Here is a 16,995-nt window from a genome sequence, read left to right as displayed (position 1 = left end):
GCGCCAAAACCGCCAAACCGCCGGCCATGGTCTGGTGGACCGACAGCATGTTACACCTCGAAGCGCACGGTTTCGATTACCATCGTCCATCATACGTGCGGTATAATTTAGTGATACACAACCCCCGGCCGTTCAACCCCGTGCTGGTCGCCCGATCGGTGGTCAATAGAGAGGAAAATGGTCATAAAATCGGTTTGGGAATACAACGCACCGGGAACTCCGTGAACCTTGGCCAGCGGAATCTCTACGCAATCTTACGCCGGGCCAGGCGTTCGTTCTCACATCGCTCAGGTTTCTCAGGGGGGTGTTACGAAACGCGCCAATTTACCACTAAATTTATTCCACCTGCTCATTTGGCGCTTCCGACGGTGCTTCCGGTGCGGGACTCATGGCCAGAATTTTGGATTAACGTACCGTGGGGCTTTGAGTGAGTCCGGGTAGACCCCCACATCGATCATATAAATGTGCTGCAATGTTTTGAAACATTTACACTCATTGGCCAGATTAGGCGATTAAGTGAAATTGTGTAACGATTGGATATGTGAGTCAAATTCTGCTCCCGATTCATATTCAATTTGTATGTTGTTTCTTAACTTAATACTAAGTTGAGCATTTTTCATCTTAAACTTGAATGTTTCGCAAAATATATTATAAAAGTAGAAAATCAATTATGCAAACCAATTAAAGCAATTATGCAACCCAATTAAAGAAATCAATTATGAAACCCAAAAAAAAATAGTACATCAACATTTCAAAAAATTACACAAGATCTGAAAAACTTCTTTGCAGGTTAAAAAAAAGTATCATTTCTTCGACGAACGAAAACTGATCAAATATCTGATATCCACTCAAAATAAAACCTTAGTTTGGGGTATACTTGAACTTGTTGTCTCTAGCCTTCGACTCTTCACTTTAACTAAAGAGGAAAAAGAAAAAGAAATACACTTTTCCGGTTTTTATATCGATCGCACGTGAGAAAACGTTTTAAACACTAGAACTACCGGGCAAGTCCATTGAACTTTTTTAATCACATTTATTACTTAATGTTAAACAATTCTACCAAATGTTAATGCATGACTTTTACACATCCAATGGAATGTTAATTTTTATATGTTAAAAAAATAAAATTTTCTATTTAATATTTAAAATAAATCACGGTAGTTCTAGTGTTAAAGAAAAGAATAGAATGCTCTCTTTTCCGTTGCACGTTATGCTTTGATGTAGCTTCGAATAAATTACCAAGAAGGGAACCATTCGTGCGATCTCTGGGATTTAATAATAATATTATTGACTTCCTCGATCTCGAATAGATTTCTTCTTCTCTTGCGTTGTTTTGATACCTTCCTTTTATGGACCCTTCAGGGTGCCGAAACGTTCTAGTGGGTCGATCTTTACGAACCTTTTATCCGCCATCATCGCCTCTACGGACCCCCGCCCCCGGGGCCACCCTTGTTCCGTTTACCGGTATTTTTGCCAGTCGAGGACGAGAATCTCACCCCGGGGGGGGGGGGGCATGTTTCGATCGTCGGGCGGTGCGAAATTAGCACGCCGATCGCCGGGCGATCATCCGGCAGGGTCCAAATCGAATGCGAACTAAAAAATGAAAACCCAGGAAAACTTGGAAACCCAGACGCCACGGTTGGATGGGAGCGCTTCAGTTGACAGCCTAATCGTTTGGCAGGCCGTAGGCGGTAGGCCCGGACGGGCGGACGGGCGGACGTTGCGGTTTTGTGTTGAAAACCCGAGGGGTAACAGAGTCTCAGGTGGCGCGGAACGAATGATTATTATGTTGCTAGCTTTCCTCCCATCCCGGTCCCGCTCGCCGGTGGACAACCCGTCGCGCGTGTTACCGGCGGCAAGACGAGTCAAAGGAGTTCATTGCACGATAAAATTATCTTCCCTCTTCGACTTTTGGAGGATCCGCCGTAGTGTGTGGAGAGAGAGAGATCTCACACTCTATTTTTGTCGTGTTTGCAAAATTCGGATCTTGTCGTTTTTGATGAAGCCTCGCGGGAGGAAGGAAAAGAATTGAAACACAAAACCCAAAAACGAAAATACAAGGTACGCAAAAATGGTGTCCGCCGGCGCTGCGGTTTGTTTTTCGCCTGTCCGTGCTCTTATCAAGCAATTTGAGTAATTCAACAGCCTCTTCCCGCGGCGTTCGTCCGATCGAGGTTCGTCCGGCTACACCGATCGTCCCCCGAGAAGTCCTGGCTGGGAGTGAGTGTGATCACATGGCGAGCCGATCTGCACACGAAGGGGTGTTTATTTATTGCTTCAAGCTGACCACGCGCACTGCCTGATGGCGCGATTTGCCCGTAGTAACGTCTGTGCATGTTTGCGATCGGAGTTGGATTTGGAAATCGTTGGATGCTGATGTTTTTGTTCTATCTGTCTAGTAGATCCATTTTCTCGACCACACTTTCGTCGGATACTTCGTCCAGATGTAAGATTTAAGATCATCGAACACGGTTATGGTTTACTTCCGATGTCTTACTCACCATAACCCATTAAAGTCTTGTTCACACCAGAAATGTCCAACAAATGTCCTACGGAAACGACACCATCCGATGCTTCTCGGTCAATCCCGTGCGAGAACTATGGTCCGGAGTTTCTTCGCTTTGATCTGTTTTGTTGAAGAAAAATATGTATCTTTTTCTTTCCGTTTTTTCCTGCTTTGCTTGCCCACTTCCCACCGAAAAGGAAGCTCGCTCGAAGAGAAATGCTGTGTTCCGTTGCCTTTCGGTTGCGTTTCGTTTTCCCAACGCTCGCGACAAATTGAAAACTGTCGTGGGATTATTTTTTTCTCAAAGACGATATTTCGTGACATAAATCGTGCTCTAAGATGATCTGATCTTTTTTGGGGTATCTTTTTTTTTCTCTCAGACGAAAGAGACGGTTTCTGCCCCAAAAATCCAACCAACTCAAAAGTTAACACGGGTTCTTTTTTGCTTTGCCCCTCTCTTTCTCTGGCGTACTTGATACTTGTTTTCCTTTTTCGCGGTTTTTATTGCTAAGGAGTGTGTTTTCCTTTTCACTTTTTCTGGTCAGACCGGTTTTTTGTTGAATTAATCTTTCGAATGGCATCTAAAGGGCTTCAAATGTGTGTAAATTTGAAAAAAAAAGCATGCAAAGAATAATTTTGTATGTCAACGATATAATAAAACATCTTGAAGTTTTGAGCTAAGGCCGTGACTGTGCTTAGTAAGTCGATTGAGTTTTTGTCACAACCAATTTTTATATGGTTGAAAAAACCTTTTCTAAGATTGTTCTGGAAAGTGTACTTATATGTGGCACAGCAAAGAAAAACAGTAAAAAATAACGTAAAAGTTTTTTGTATGTTCGCCATTAAAATAAAACGTTCAAAAAACGTCGCGAAAGAGTCTGTCGCGTAAACGTTAACGCACCAATATGATAACAAATAGGTTAAATATTATGTTCGTCGCAAACTGTGCGGATAAGAAAGGCAAAACCCATTCATATAGACGGTTTTGCAAACATAAAAAATAGAAACAACAATTAAGAGAATAAAAAACAATCTTCATGTCGACCCTTCTGCGCCGAACTTTACCGTTTTGTGACTACGTGTACGGTGTATAACGCTCAACATTGTCATCTTTATCGTCGGCGCTGCGTGACGAAAATATGCAAACCATGGTGGCCATCTCGCTGTGTCGCGAGGGCTAATGATTAGCCTAACAAATTGGACAAACTGTCGTCCGGTTGGTCGGGTGGTCGCCGCGGTAGGCCGCCCGGGCGGTTTATCTTCGAGAAGCAAAACAAAACGCACCGCGCCACATGCCCGAAAAACATGTAAAGATAAACATAAACCGATGGTAAACCTGTTTATCGAGGGATTGGGGCGATGAAGTGCGGAAAAAAGATGCACTGTATGCAGTTTTGTTTTGCGCGGACAGCCGGTGCTCGCCAAAAGGTGGGTGCAAAATAATCTCGCCGTCAAACGCAGTGTTAAAAGATGGAGAGCGAATGGGGATAATGTGGTGACATGCACATAACACGCCAAGGTCGGGGGGCTAAATTTGTCGTTCCTTCAGTCAGACGCTCGTTCTGCTAGTATGTTTGCACTTTTTATCGTTTAACGTCAGCCATCTAATTACCACCCTTCGCTCCCTTGTTTTCTATTCTACTTGCAGCGAATCTGGCTCCCCGGTTTGCGTCGTCGAACCAGAACGACTCGATCTCGATCCAGGTGACGCGCCGCTACACGCACCAGATCGTGTCACGCATCTACGCGATCTACCTCCGCGAAGTCCTGGGCTATCGCAGCGTGAAGCTGGTCGAGTACCGCGACGAACACATGCCGATGGTGGAAGCGGAGCGCATCCGTATGTTTCTGTCCCTGGAGCGTCTCGAAAGGTGAGTGTTGAAGGTGTCGTTCGCTTCCTCGCTGGCCAATTAGCAACAAACAGTTCAACACTGAGGCAACATTTGAACTGATTCCATTAATGTGTCCATTATCTTCTGGAACCGTTTCAAATTGTATTTTACGGATCGGTGATTTGATTAGGTGTACAATTAAGCAACGATTTTTTTTATCGTGCTGCTTTGTTCAATGTGAAACAAATTTACTACTTTTCGAACCAGTTTCAATGAGTTTTTCTTAATGTAACTAACCTTAATTTTCTTAATTTTATTTTTCTGAGTTGTTGCAAATGGATGGAAATTTGTGCACGTTATTTATAAAAAGGATATTACGTTTATGCCTGGTCATAATCTACCACCGTATTATCTATTGAAATTGCTAAATTGAATTAAAGTGGCTCATAATTTTTGGTTTCCCGAATAGAATGTCCATGATAGTGAATGATTTTTTGGATGATTCCGTTATTTACGCGTCTGTTTTTTATGCGAAATATTTTGCACAATTTTTTAATTCTATTGAAATGTGATGAACTTACTTGTTCACCCAATAGTTAATTAGGCATATTTTTAGAAACGATACGGCAATAAACTTCGGGTCCCCTTCCTTAGGGATATGGTAGTTTTCGTTGTTTCCCTATAGTTTGTGCAAACAGGTCACTGACACGCGGACGAAGACGTTAATCGAGCACACGCAACTCCTCGGCCGTCGATTGTAAAATCGGTAGTCGGTTGGAAGACATCGTAAGACGCAATACCTCCGGGGCCAAATTCACAATATGGGACGACGCCAAACGGCCTGTCATAAAATTCGAAGCACTCGGTCATGTTCAATGCCTGCTCCCGCGATGCCTCAGAACCGCTTTTCCGTGTGTCCCGCGGTCCGGTTCAGTCGGCGAAACAGTGGAGGGCAAACTGTTCCGAGTTGACCTCCGAGTCTGGGACCGATGCGGTAGACTTTGAATGCCGCCACAAGCTGCTGATTAATGGAACGCATTCTCAGACATGGGTTGTGTTTTTTTTTTTTTCGAGTGGAATTTTATGATTACCCTACTTTCGAGCTGTTGACTAACACCGGTCGAATGATTAAAACCTTGTCGTTTGGTAACTGCATGGTTAGTTCCTATTCGTGTTCCTCTTCGCGCGAATTGGAAGGTAATCCCAGACGAGAATGACATGATGAATGACATGGATGCGAGACCCGTGCAGGTAAACAGCCCTCCAATGCAGCAAACCCCTAATGCAGCCGGTGGCGACGTAGAGATAAGCTTAAAAATGTTGCCTGAAACGGGTTAGTGAAAAGTGATGGAATAATACATTCTGTATAAAAAGAAGGCACTCGAAGTGGAACCTGTAGGTATTGCGAAAAATCGCTAGATATATATTCCTAACATCCACTACTTGACGATATTAGGACAGCGCCTCGAGTGAGTGTCTTGACGGCGCAAGAAAATACCACAGCTAACGGAGCAATTACTTGCCGGGATCAAATAAAAAGGATGATAAATAATTCAGCTTCTTCTACACCAGCCTTACGCCATGGCTCTACGCTCACTTTGGCGCACCGGAGCGTGACCAAAGTGACCAGACTGGTTAATAAATCCTCCACAAACCGCCGGAGCCCATTAACGTACGGATCTGCAGTGCGAAATTCGCTGAATCTCGCCACGGAATACACCAATCGCCAGGCTTAGCGTGAGGCCAGATTAGTGTCGCTGCTCGTTTTCACAAACCCGAAATGGTTGTGGTTTTGAAGCGTGGCCTCTAGCGCAGCACGGTAGTGGCAAACGAGCCAAATTATGGTTAATGTTTAATTACAATAATCAGATACACCCCACGGCTTGCTTTAACCTGCCCGAGCAGGTTCCATTAACCTGTCCGCGAGCTGAAGTATTAAGCCGATCGGTTCGATCGGATAGTGTCTAATTAAAGCAGAAGTTTAAGTGATACCACGGCCCGAGCTGGCCGTGTATGAGCGGGGCTTAATTTAATCAGCATTAAAGTGCCAAATAATCTGCCTGGCAGCGATTGGAAGACACCTGCCGTCCAGAAGAGCTTGAAAACTGAAGGGAGCAATGCTCGATCTCTGGTTTTTGACGAGGTCTTTTTCAAAAAGGACTGATTTTTGGATCCCTAGTATCGAATAGAAAACATATGAGACTGAAATAAAGTGAAGTTCATTCCAGAATTAAAAGTCACAACTCCCTGCACGTGTTGTGAATCCCTTCCTCCCGTGTGGTTTTCACGAAACATCAGATTTTTGTCGATCAACATCTTTTAACTGAGAAACTCAATTTTTAAGAACTGTAATACTACCGCTTTCCGCTGTGCTGAAATGTTATTTATCTTGCAAAACAAAGGCCACCAGCAAGTAACAAACCCAACCCAATCTCTCGCGGACAACATTGCCGAAATCGCCAAAAAGTAATCCGATGCAGGAAACCCAGCCAAAAAGCAGCCTGCACCCCACAGGCCTCGCCCCGAGACCCGAGGCGATTGACAAATGCCGATCACGTCCCCTCGCGTGTCAGCTTTCGGGAAGTAGTTTCCGAACCACCACCGGAGTGCCGGACTCCGGTGCAATTTAAACCGCGCCGGCACATCGTTCAAGCTGTCACGGATACGGCGACTAAAACAAAGTATTACTGAAATGGGGTATGCGGTTGTTTGTGTCGATGAATGGGCGATATTCGTTTTTAAACGTCCGTGTCGGAGCTTTTACGTCGTTGAACCTGAGATCTTAACCACGACAGAGGACTGTTTCATTCAATCCGCTAAGACATTCTAACGGAAAACAGGATCATATTTCACTCGACAGATAATCGCAAACAAGTTCTTCCCGCTGAGAGTAGTTGTCTTACTTACACTGCCCCACCCTATGCTTCAAATTCTATAGTCCATCGACGATGGATGGCCTTAGGCGTGTACATATAGGACAGGATTGAAATTGATTTTTCAAGGGCCATAAAGAGATCCTAAACTTTCAAGGTTTCAACACCCGAAGCAATGGACAAGATGTTGAAGCAATAACAATGTCATTGGTTTACCCTTCAAGACACCCTGCGGGAGGAGGGATTCGGTTCGATCCGTACACACAAACATGTCCTCGATTGCCCCGCTATCGCCGTTCCGCCCACCTGTGTCAATAGACGACCGTCGTCGCCGTAGTTCCGAATCTGTTGAACTAACATTTTTGAGAGGGTATCTTAGACTTCGTTCCTGCGCAACAACGCACGAATCAGACGCGTGGCTGGGGGTACCAGATTTGGGGCCCGGAGTTGTTTAAACACGCTCCGTCCGATTCTTGGATTTGAAGGATGCAAAAATATAGTCCTCAAAATAAAAAAGTACATTTGTTGTCTGGCACGCACGCACGGGAGAAGAAGGGGAAGGGTGTGGGGGGGAGGAGGTTGATTTGCGAACCAAGATGTTTTTATATCAACAACAACAACATCGCCACATCTGAGTGGTTCACCTTTGTCTCTGCCTGGCGCGGACAACAACATCGCGCGTGCCGCTGTTGAGTAAATAATTGTTTGGTAAAGGAAAATTACGTGTGAATTTATCTGCTTGGGAGTTGTTTAACGTCTTTTTGTCCGAAACGGACCCTATTTTTATCCTTACGATTGTGTCTTTAAAGCGATGACGCTAATGGATTTTCCTTTTACGCTTCTTTTCAGCCCGGACTTCATATGGCCCGATCCGACGATCGATCTCGAGGTGTGGCTACTCTCGGACTATCACATCATTCCGCCGAGGGTACAGGAGGCGGGCGCCATTGCGAATCCGGGCCGGTTCGGGCTGTTCATTCCGAAGGATCTGATCAAAAAGGAGGACGGCTACCCGAAGGTGCTGCCGTACACGTACTTCCAGGAGGACGTCAACGATCGCCGGTACTACGATTTCATCAAAAAGTTCGATGTCTCCGAGGCGATGCTCGAATCGATCCGACGGTATGCCGAGCGGAAGTGCGGCGAGGACTGCGACGAGCACGGTATGTTCGTGCCGGAACAGTGCACCGAGGGGCGCAAGTGTGCGCTGGTGCTGGCCCCGCACTACGAGGACACTGGCTTCCTCATTAAGCACATTACCGAGATGGATTTCCAGATGAAGGTGCTGTGGCTTGGGGATCGGCTGAAGCGGGGCATCCGGCAGCTGATGACCGCGTACGGCGGAGAACGGAAGGGCGGCAAAAAGTTTCTGGTCTTCCACTGGACACCGTCGGAGGTGATTAACAGTCGCAATACGACGTACATGCCGGTGACGATGCCACGGTGCGAGGAGATGGTCGCGAGCAACGATACCGGCTGCAAGTACGAGATGACGCCGCGGCTCAAGTACTACGCCAAGCAGTTCCACTTCACCGAGCCGGCCGTCTACTCGTTCCTGAAGGTTCACTTCCACGATCCGGAGATACAGGACCTGATCGATCTGTACGATCAGTACGAGGACCGGATACTGGAGGCTCGGGAAGAGACAAACACGGACTTTGTCCAGCAGGGCGTCGCACGTTACTACAACCAGATTGCCTGCGACTGGGTGCGGGCTCACGAGGTCTCCTGGTCCAAGTGGAAACCGGAAGGGCCAACGAAGCAGCAGGTTTATATCGGAGGGATATTCCCCCTCACCGGATTGGCACCGTCGTATCTTGGGATAGCTCCGGCCGCCATCATGGCTGCTTCAGAAATAAACAACAACAGTGCCATTCTACCGAACCATCAGCTGACCGTGGTCAAGCACGACGGCCAATGCCGGGCGGACACGGTGATGAAGTCTTTCATCAGTCACTACATCCAGCAGAACAATATGCTTGGCATTCTCGGGCCGGCTTGCAGTGAAACGGTTGAACCGATCGCCGGTAAGTGAAAGGCGAACTCGGTGGATTGCTCTTTGGACACCAAACAACCTAATCCCTTATTTTTGTTTTGTTTTCCAGGAGTTTCGAAACACTTTCGTATGGCCGTCATCTCTTACTCGGCCGAAGGGGCATCGCTGTCCGATCGCGAGACGTATCCCTACTTCTTCCGGACGATCGGCGAAAACCGCCAGTACGAGTACGTCTACGCGCAGCTGCTGCCGCGCTTGAACTGGCACCGGGTGGCCGCCCTCACCGAGGACGGTCAAAAGTCGACCGAGTACATCTCCTACATGGAAGCGCTGCTAAAGGAGCACTCGATCGAGCTGATCTCCAACAAGAAATTCCCCCGTGATCGGACGGGTGGTGAAATGAATCGGGTAAGTTCAGCCTAAGAGATATACGGACAGCCTTCAAAGAGTAATCCCTCTTATTCATGTGTCTTATTTTATCTTCTACACACGCAGTACCTGCAAGATCTTAAGGCGAAAAATGCGAAAATCATTATCGCCGACGTAGACGATAAAGTGTCCCAGGTGATTATGTGCGAGGCATCCAAGCTGGAGGTAAGTCCAGGGGACCATGTACCAAAACAAAACCGAAACATCCCCCCAAAACAACATCTGACATCGGGCATCGCAAAAGTGTATAGCGGGGAAACGAAATGACCACCTAGCCGGCGTTCAATCTTCCCCAAACCCAAACTCTGTTCGGCTCGTTCAATATTCAATTGTTCCATCGTTGACCCTTTTCAGGGTGCCCTTAAGGTAGTTTTCTCGCAACTGTTTTTTTTTATTTTGAGTGGAAGGAAAATTGACGATGATTGAAGATGTTTGAATATTCATCTTGCGTGCCCTTCTCTTTTCTACGTACCTTCCTTATCTGGGCAAAATAAAAGATAAAAACGACGATACTTTCCTGCAAGTCGGTTGGAGAGGTTATCAAGAACAACTTGTTCGACAACGGCTTACACAGAAGTGTGCCCTTCTAACGAAAAACGACAGGATGCTATCCCTTGTACTTGTTACTTCTGTGCTTTGAGAACTGATTCGAATGAATTTAAGCTATTATATTAAGTTCATCCCCTTCATAGCAAGATTTATATAATTTGTTTTCAAGATTTAGTCTCAATAACACATCTCATCTTTATAATAGCACAATTGCTACTTATTTAAAGTAATTTCCCCCCATTTTCACCAAATTGAACGTGGAATGAACGTTGTAAAAGGACTCTACCCCAATCTACGGGGGGTTAATGCTGTGGTTAATCATGTCAATTTGACTCCCCGCATGACGCGAACCGTGAAGCCGGGAAGGCAAAACAAAACGTAAATAAAAGCATAACGACGGCGGGCTCAAATTCGTCAATCGGAAACCTGTTGGATCGTCTTCCCACAGTTGTTTACAACCCCCCTCCGCACCAAAGTGGCGCTCCAAAGTGTGGCCGTACGCTTCCCTTACGACAAAGTGGATGAATGGCGATGGTGGGCCGTTCTTGCTTCTGCCTGTTTTGCCAACGATTCGCTACCAAAACTGCAAATCATCGACAAAATATGAAAGCCACACTGGTTGATTGCGCCAGGTTCGGAATGGTTGAACTTCACCGATTTGTGAGGAAGGTGAGGGGGAAAATAATTATAATATCAACGCCAAAATCTGCATGCTAAGCTTCAGGGTGGACCTCGATGACGGGCACTTTCTGTTTACGACTTCTGATACCCATCCATCGGTTCGGTGGGTTCGGGTTCTCACAACAACCGGAAGCCGAGCCACGCAGCAAAAGAAGTCACACCACGAACTGCAGCCTAACGTGTGTGCATGGCATAAAATGCAACACAAGCCATTTTTATGAGTCCCGCAGTGCATTTACGGTAGCACCTCTCGTTTTCCTCACCCCTTGGGGGTTGAAATTCAATGCTGGCGACACGGTTACGGACGATGATGACTTTATCGCCGCTTGCTGCGCTTGCCATTGGATCCACTTGATCAACTTCGAGGTAGCGCCGTCGGGATGAGGTATAAAAAAATTAACAACCCAGCATTATGTCATTAAAATGTGAACGAGAGTGGTTTTGTGCAAGCTGTTTTATTGAAACCCCTACACGAGGTAAGGTGTAAATAAAATAAAATATCAGAGTTGAAGCTCTGAAGTTGGAGTACCGAAGTACGTACGTACGATCCGTGTCATTGCTGTCGTAATCGTATTGCGATATTGAGGTGAGCCAGAAGTCCAGCGAGGGATCTATTTGTATGTGTGTCTGTTGGTGTTCTCTGGCTGGCGCCAGCGCGACCAAGCAAAAGCCCTTGTTCCGTGTTCTGTGTGGAATCGGATCGCGTCGCTCCGGTTAGCTGACTCTGTTGTCTGACGAACCACGTACCATGTCGTCACCTGAGCCCCTTGTGATGCCGTCGGGGTGGGAAAGAGCGGACTGGTATTGGGACTTCCGTTCGATAGGCGTCGACGCAATGCGACAGAACAACATATGAACAAATAGCGCCCCAGGAGGAAGACACGGAACCTCAATCGTTACGTACAATGTTGTCAATTGATGGGGACACTCTGCCTCATTCCCATCTCTATGAGACTTCACCTCCTTCTAACTCCCCCGAAGGACAGGATTCTAACCTATGCATACCGGGTGTCGGGAAAGGTCAGGTCTGAGGCTTGTTGCTTGGCGCGCATTTAGGCGGGGTCGGTTGGGTAAACATGTCTGAGAGCGGGTAAGTGGTCCACCTACACAACACGAGCCAACACCGTCGCGCGGGGGGTGCTGGTGAACCACTTCAGGTGACGGAATATACGTGTAAGACCATCCAGGAAGTAATTCAGGAAGTGTGAGTAAAAGTTTAAACATCTGTGTCACATACCTTTGGAACTGTCCCCACTCAATAACGTATGGTCTACCTACGATATCAGATCTTCAGATATCCAATTTCTTCAACGGTTTGACGCGGAATGACCTTCGTATGCAACATGCATGACGATGCACAAACGATCTCGACCGGTAAAACTAACCTTCAGACGACGGGCTTTTGTGTGATTTCTTTTCACTCACAAGCTGCGACCCAAAGGATCAACAAAGTATTGAAAAATTGAATAAAAGTGGAATGCTACATCAACTAAGAGACACATGATAAAATCGGTTATGGTGTCAGGTCTTGTAGAAGAAGACCAGCAACATTCGTCTCTCGGTTTTGTGAGTAACAAAAAATAAAAGGCAAAATCCACGAAGGTTTTTTTTCTCCTTTGTCCCATTATCGGTGAACCTTCAGTAGTAAAGTTTTTCTCATCATTCACTGTGATAGTCGAGGGCTCCCGATAAGGCTAGGCCTTCGCCTTACAATGAACCTTCTTTAAAAAATATGTTTCACTAACCACAATTTTTCGGTTCGTTTCCAACCGGAATTCAGAGATAAAAAATGCTCTTTGCGACAATCCTATTACATTTATTTTTTACCTGTTGAATTGCTATCTTTCAAATGGAATAGAATCGACGTTGTATACACAGGTGTTGTTTAAGAATCATTTTTACGGTTCGTAGATTTGGACACTCTCTGTTACAACATCCACTCTGTTTTAACCTTCGGATGACTAGTCTGTTATATTTTATCTAATAATAACCCGGGACTGCTTTAGACAGAATAAATAGACAGATCTATGGACGACTAACTAGGTCTTTGCGACGTGCTTATATGTAAAATAAAGCTCAAGAAATGTTTATCTTCACATATAGACACACTAATTACCTCGACATTCACTCGACTGCACTTCCACTTGTCTTCACGTCTGTGTTTGGGGGAAAACGGGCCGTTTGCCAGTGCGCAGCCGGTTGCAAATGTACCGTTCTGGATGCCGTTGGTTAAACATGGTAGGCCACGACGGCTAACAACGGCCCCATCCGTTGGACGACATGCGCTGCAAGAATGCACTCGATCCCGACATGGGACAGCCAGAAATGGGTCACGGCGAATGTACAATATCGATTAGCCCTCGTGACAATTTTGCATTGTTAACGGACGTTTGGAGCACGACGTGCTCCCACGTCATATATAGCGATTAGCAACGAGAGCGTTGACGTTTTCACTACCGTTATCCAAGGAGCCTATGGGTTTTAATAAGTTTTTGTGTTGAATTGAGGACAAGTTCCAAATTGTAGTTGTGACATTAGGCATTTACTGGTGCATTTAGAAAAATTATTGTAAACTCAAAATAACGAACCATTCATTTTTAATTTTCTGATGTTTAGCACTTGTGTGATTTAAAAATTAGAAAAATCAATATTATGGTTTAATCAAAGTCCTAAATAGGAATAATGCACTGAACTGAATACAAGCTTTCCGATGAATAATTCCTCCGTTTTCTTTGCGCCCCCTTGCAGATGACGGCAGAAAACGGATACATTTGGTTCCTGCCGATCTGGCTGTCGAACATGTGGAACATGAGCGCGGAAAACCACACGGACGCTGACGGGGCCGGACCGGGCTGTTCGATCGCCGAACTGCTGCGAGCTATGAACGGCCACTTCTCGCTTTCGCACGCCCCGTTCGCCGACGACGACAGCACGCTGGACGTGGATGGGACGACGGTGCGCGAGTGGAAGCGGCGATACAAGGCCGCGCTTGCCCGGGAGCGCTACCTGCCGTCCGACTATGCCGGCTTTGCGTACGATGCCGTATGGGTGTACGCGCTCGCACTCGACAAGTTGTTGCGCGAGGATCCGTCCTACTTCAGCGACCTCCACTCGGAGCAGGCAACGAACCGGTTGATGCAGCTGATCCGCGCGACCGACTTCCGGGGAGCCTCGGGCCGCATCAAGTTCGGTGAGGCTGGGTCGCGCTTTACCATCATTAACGTGGTGCAGTTTGTGAACGGGACGGCCAACATCGTCGGCCATTTCACGCCGAACATTTCGGAGAGTCGCGACTACGAGCTGGTCGGTGGACGGCTGGTGCTGAACGAGTCTGCGATCGTGTGGATGACGCGGGATGGTCACCCGCCGGACGATGGTACGCTGGTGTGTATGTTCGCCGGGTTTGCAGGGCTGTTCCGGATCAGCTGCGAGCAGGCGACGACGGCCGTGACGACCGTGTTCTGCGTCCTCTGCATCGCCGTGCTCTCGATCGCTTCGTTCCTGTTCTGGAAGGTGCGCTACGACCGGAAGATGAAGACGTCCGCCAAGTATCTGCAGAAGCTCGGCATCGACCTGCTTTCGCCGTCCGCCATCCCGTTCAACACGCTCGACAAGTGGGAGATTCCGAAGGACCAGGTGGTGATTAACCGGCGGCTTGGCGAGGGTGCCTTCGGCACGGTGTACGGTGGCGAGGCGCAAATCGGCGACGAGGGCTGGACGGCGGTCGCCGTGAAGACGCTCAAAATCGGCTCGAACACCGAGGACAAGGTGGACTTCCTGTCCGAGGCGGAAGCGATGAAGCGGTTCGATCACAACAACATCGTGCGCCTGCTCGGCGTGTGTCTGCAGTCCGAACCGGTCTACACGGTCATGGAGTTCATGCTGTACGGCGACCTGAAGACGTACCTGCTGGCTCGACGGCACCTGGTCAACAGTAAGCAATCGGAGGACTCGGACATCTCGAACAAGCGGCTCACGATGATGGCGCTGGACGTGTCAAGAGCCCTGTCGTACCTCGCCGAGCAGAAGTACGTCCATCGGGATGTGGCCTGCCGCAACTGTATGGTCAACGCACAGCGTGTCGTCAAACTTGGCGACTTTGGCATGGCGCGACCAACCTTCGAGAACGATTACTACCGCTTCAACCGGAAGGGCATGCTTCCGGTGCGCTGGATGGCACCGGAGTCGCTCGCGCTCGGCATCTTCACGCCCGCCTCGGACGTCTGGTCGTACGGTGTGCTGCTGTACGAGATCATCACGTTCGGTTCGTTCCCGTTTCAGGGGCTCACCAACAACCAGGTGCTGGAGCAGCTTAAGAACGGCCAGACGCTCACCATTCCGGCCGGCGTGAAGCCGCAGCTCGAGGGACTCATCAACGCGTGCTGGAACCAGGACTACAAGAAGCGTCCGTCCGCCTCGGAGGTGTCCGATTTCATCTCGAACTATCCGCGCCTGTTGAATCCCTGCCTGGACGTGCCGCTCGCATCAGTCGAGATGATCGACAACGGCAGTGACCAGTTCGAGCTGCTGCCCGGGTTGCGCAAGTACAAGGATGACGGGGTGGGTGGCCAACCGACGGCCGATCTGCTCGTCGGCACGCAACAACTCAACGATCTGAACGGCTACAACAACGTTAGCATCATGTCGACGGGTGGGGCCAACGGCCAGCGGCAGCACCATCCGAACCAGCGTCAGCGTGCCATCAACCTGAACGATCTGAACGTCGCGACGGACTTTACCACCGTCAACCCGCTGTCCCCGATGGACGAGGAGCACGAGCACGACCGGACCTGTCATCACCGGCATGTGCACGGCACGTCGGGATCGGCCGGTGGCAATACCTCCGGTGGAAACGCGTACAATCCCATCGAACCGTTGCTGCAGCGCGACACGGAAGTAACCAAGAGCAACAGCAGCCTACTCCGGTACGTGCCCATGTTCGGGTTCGGCAAGAGCAAGACGATTACGATCGGCGGAGGTGGCACCACGATCGTCACCGGGACGACGGCGCCTCCGTCCGCAACGCTCGGTGCCCTTCACTGTACCACCACGCAGAGTACGGCGATGGGAAGTGGGCCAAACTCACCGCAGTCTCCGACCGGGTCGGTGCTGGGCATGAGCGGGGGCACGATGATCGTAAATGCGCGCAGCACCAGCACGACGGTTTTATAGCGCCCGCCAAACATTCCCGACCAGAACCGACCGGCGCCGCAACCAGCAGCAAACACCAAATGTAATGTTTAGTTTTAAGAATTGTGCACGCCACAAATCAGTTCCTTCAAGAAGACACGATGGGAAAAAGTGTCTGTCCGAACGACGATGAACTACGGCAGTCCGTGAACTACGAGTATATCATGAATTTCATTAAACAAGAATTAAGTAGCAATATACGGCAAACGATTTGGTTTGATCAGTTTACCCACAGCACTAAAGGACACCTACGGTAGCAAAACCGTGGAAATTTGGATATCAAATAGTTTGTGCAATGTTTTGCCTTCACGCAACGGGACTTTTTCTTGACATACTTTACATTGTTACCAGCCTACTTGTTTTTTGTTTAACTTTGTATCTGGTAAAGAATCAATCGGTGGTTTTCTCTTCACAGACAATTTCAGAAAGGTCAAGATCAAACGCGAAGGCAAATCATTGCACTACAGTTTAAACTGTCCGTCTAAAATCGGTGGGCACTTTAGTTATGTTCCGTATGGGTATGGGTTTTTAATCGTACAACTCTGCGACGGTGCCTTCGTTCGAATGTGCATCCGTTTGTCTTTTTGAGGCAATACTTTACTATCCTTCCGGCAAGTAGGCATAGTCTAATGGTTTTAAAATAACAAATGAAGAGGAATGTGCAATAGAATCAATATAAACAACCGGTAAAAGACAAATCAATAGAATAGGCACCAAAGCATCTGCATCATGCATTTAAAGAAATGAACTTTGGCACATCGACCATAATCTCTACAGTACAAATTATGCATACCGTCCAGCTGATCGGCAAAAGGGATTTGTCAAAACCCACATAAAAACACATCGGATCATTTGTCCACCTTTCTCAAGGAGTGAGATTTTCGGAGGGATCGATGGTTCCGGCGTGTCGGAATGGTAATTATTTAACCAAACTTCCTC

The 16,995-nt window shown here is 47.7% G+C and overlaps 1 protein-coding gene across 1 annotated transcript in view; it reads left to right on the top strand.

The window, feature by feature from the left end:
- LOC131266738 (uncharacterized) overlaps positions 1–16,124 on the top strand; it is a 45,524-nt gene extending 29,400 nt beyond the window's left edge. The window contains exons 3-7 of the mRNA XM_058269354.1: positions 4,155–4,377; positions 8,061–9,238; positions 9,317–9,615; positions 9,703–9,801; positions 13,615–16,124. Of these exons, the coding sequence (XP_058125337.1) occupies positions 4,155–4,377; positions 8,061–9,238; positions 9,317–9,615; positions 9,703–9,801; positions 13,615–16,038 (4,223 nt within the window). The 3' untranslated portion in view covers positions 16,039–16,124. The remainder of the gene's footprint in view (positions 1–4,154; positions 4,378–8,060; positions 9,239–9,316; positions 9,616–9,702; positions 9,802–13,614) is intronic.
- The last annotated feature ends 871 nt before the right edge of the window (positions 16,125–16,995 follow it).

The sequence above is a fragment of the Anopheles coustani genome, chromosome 2 (genome assembly GCF_943734705.1).
Source record: "Anopheles coustani chromosome 2, idAnoCousDA_361_x.2, whole genome shotgun sequence".
Taxonomy (NCBI): Eukaryota; Metazoa; Arthropoda; class Insecta; order Diptera; family Culicidae; genus Anopheles; species Anopheles coustani.
Note: the sequence above shows the minus strand (reverse complement) of the source record. Positions and strands in the feature narration are given on the sequence as shown.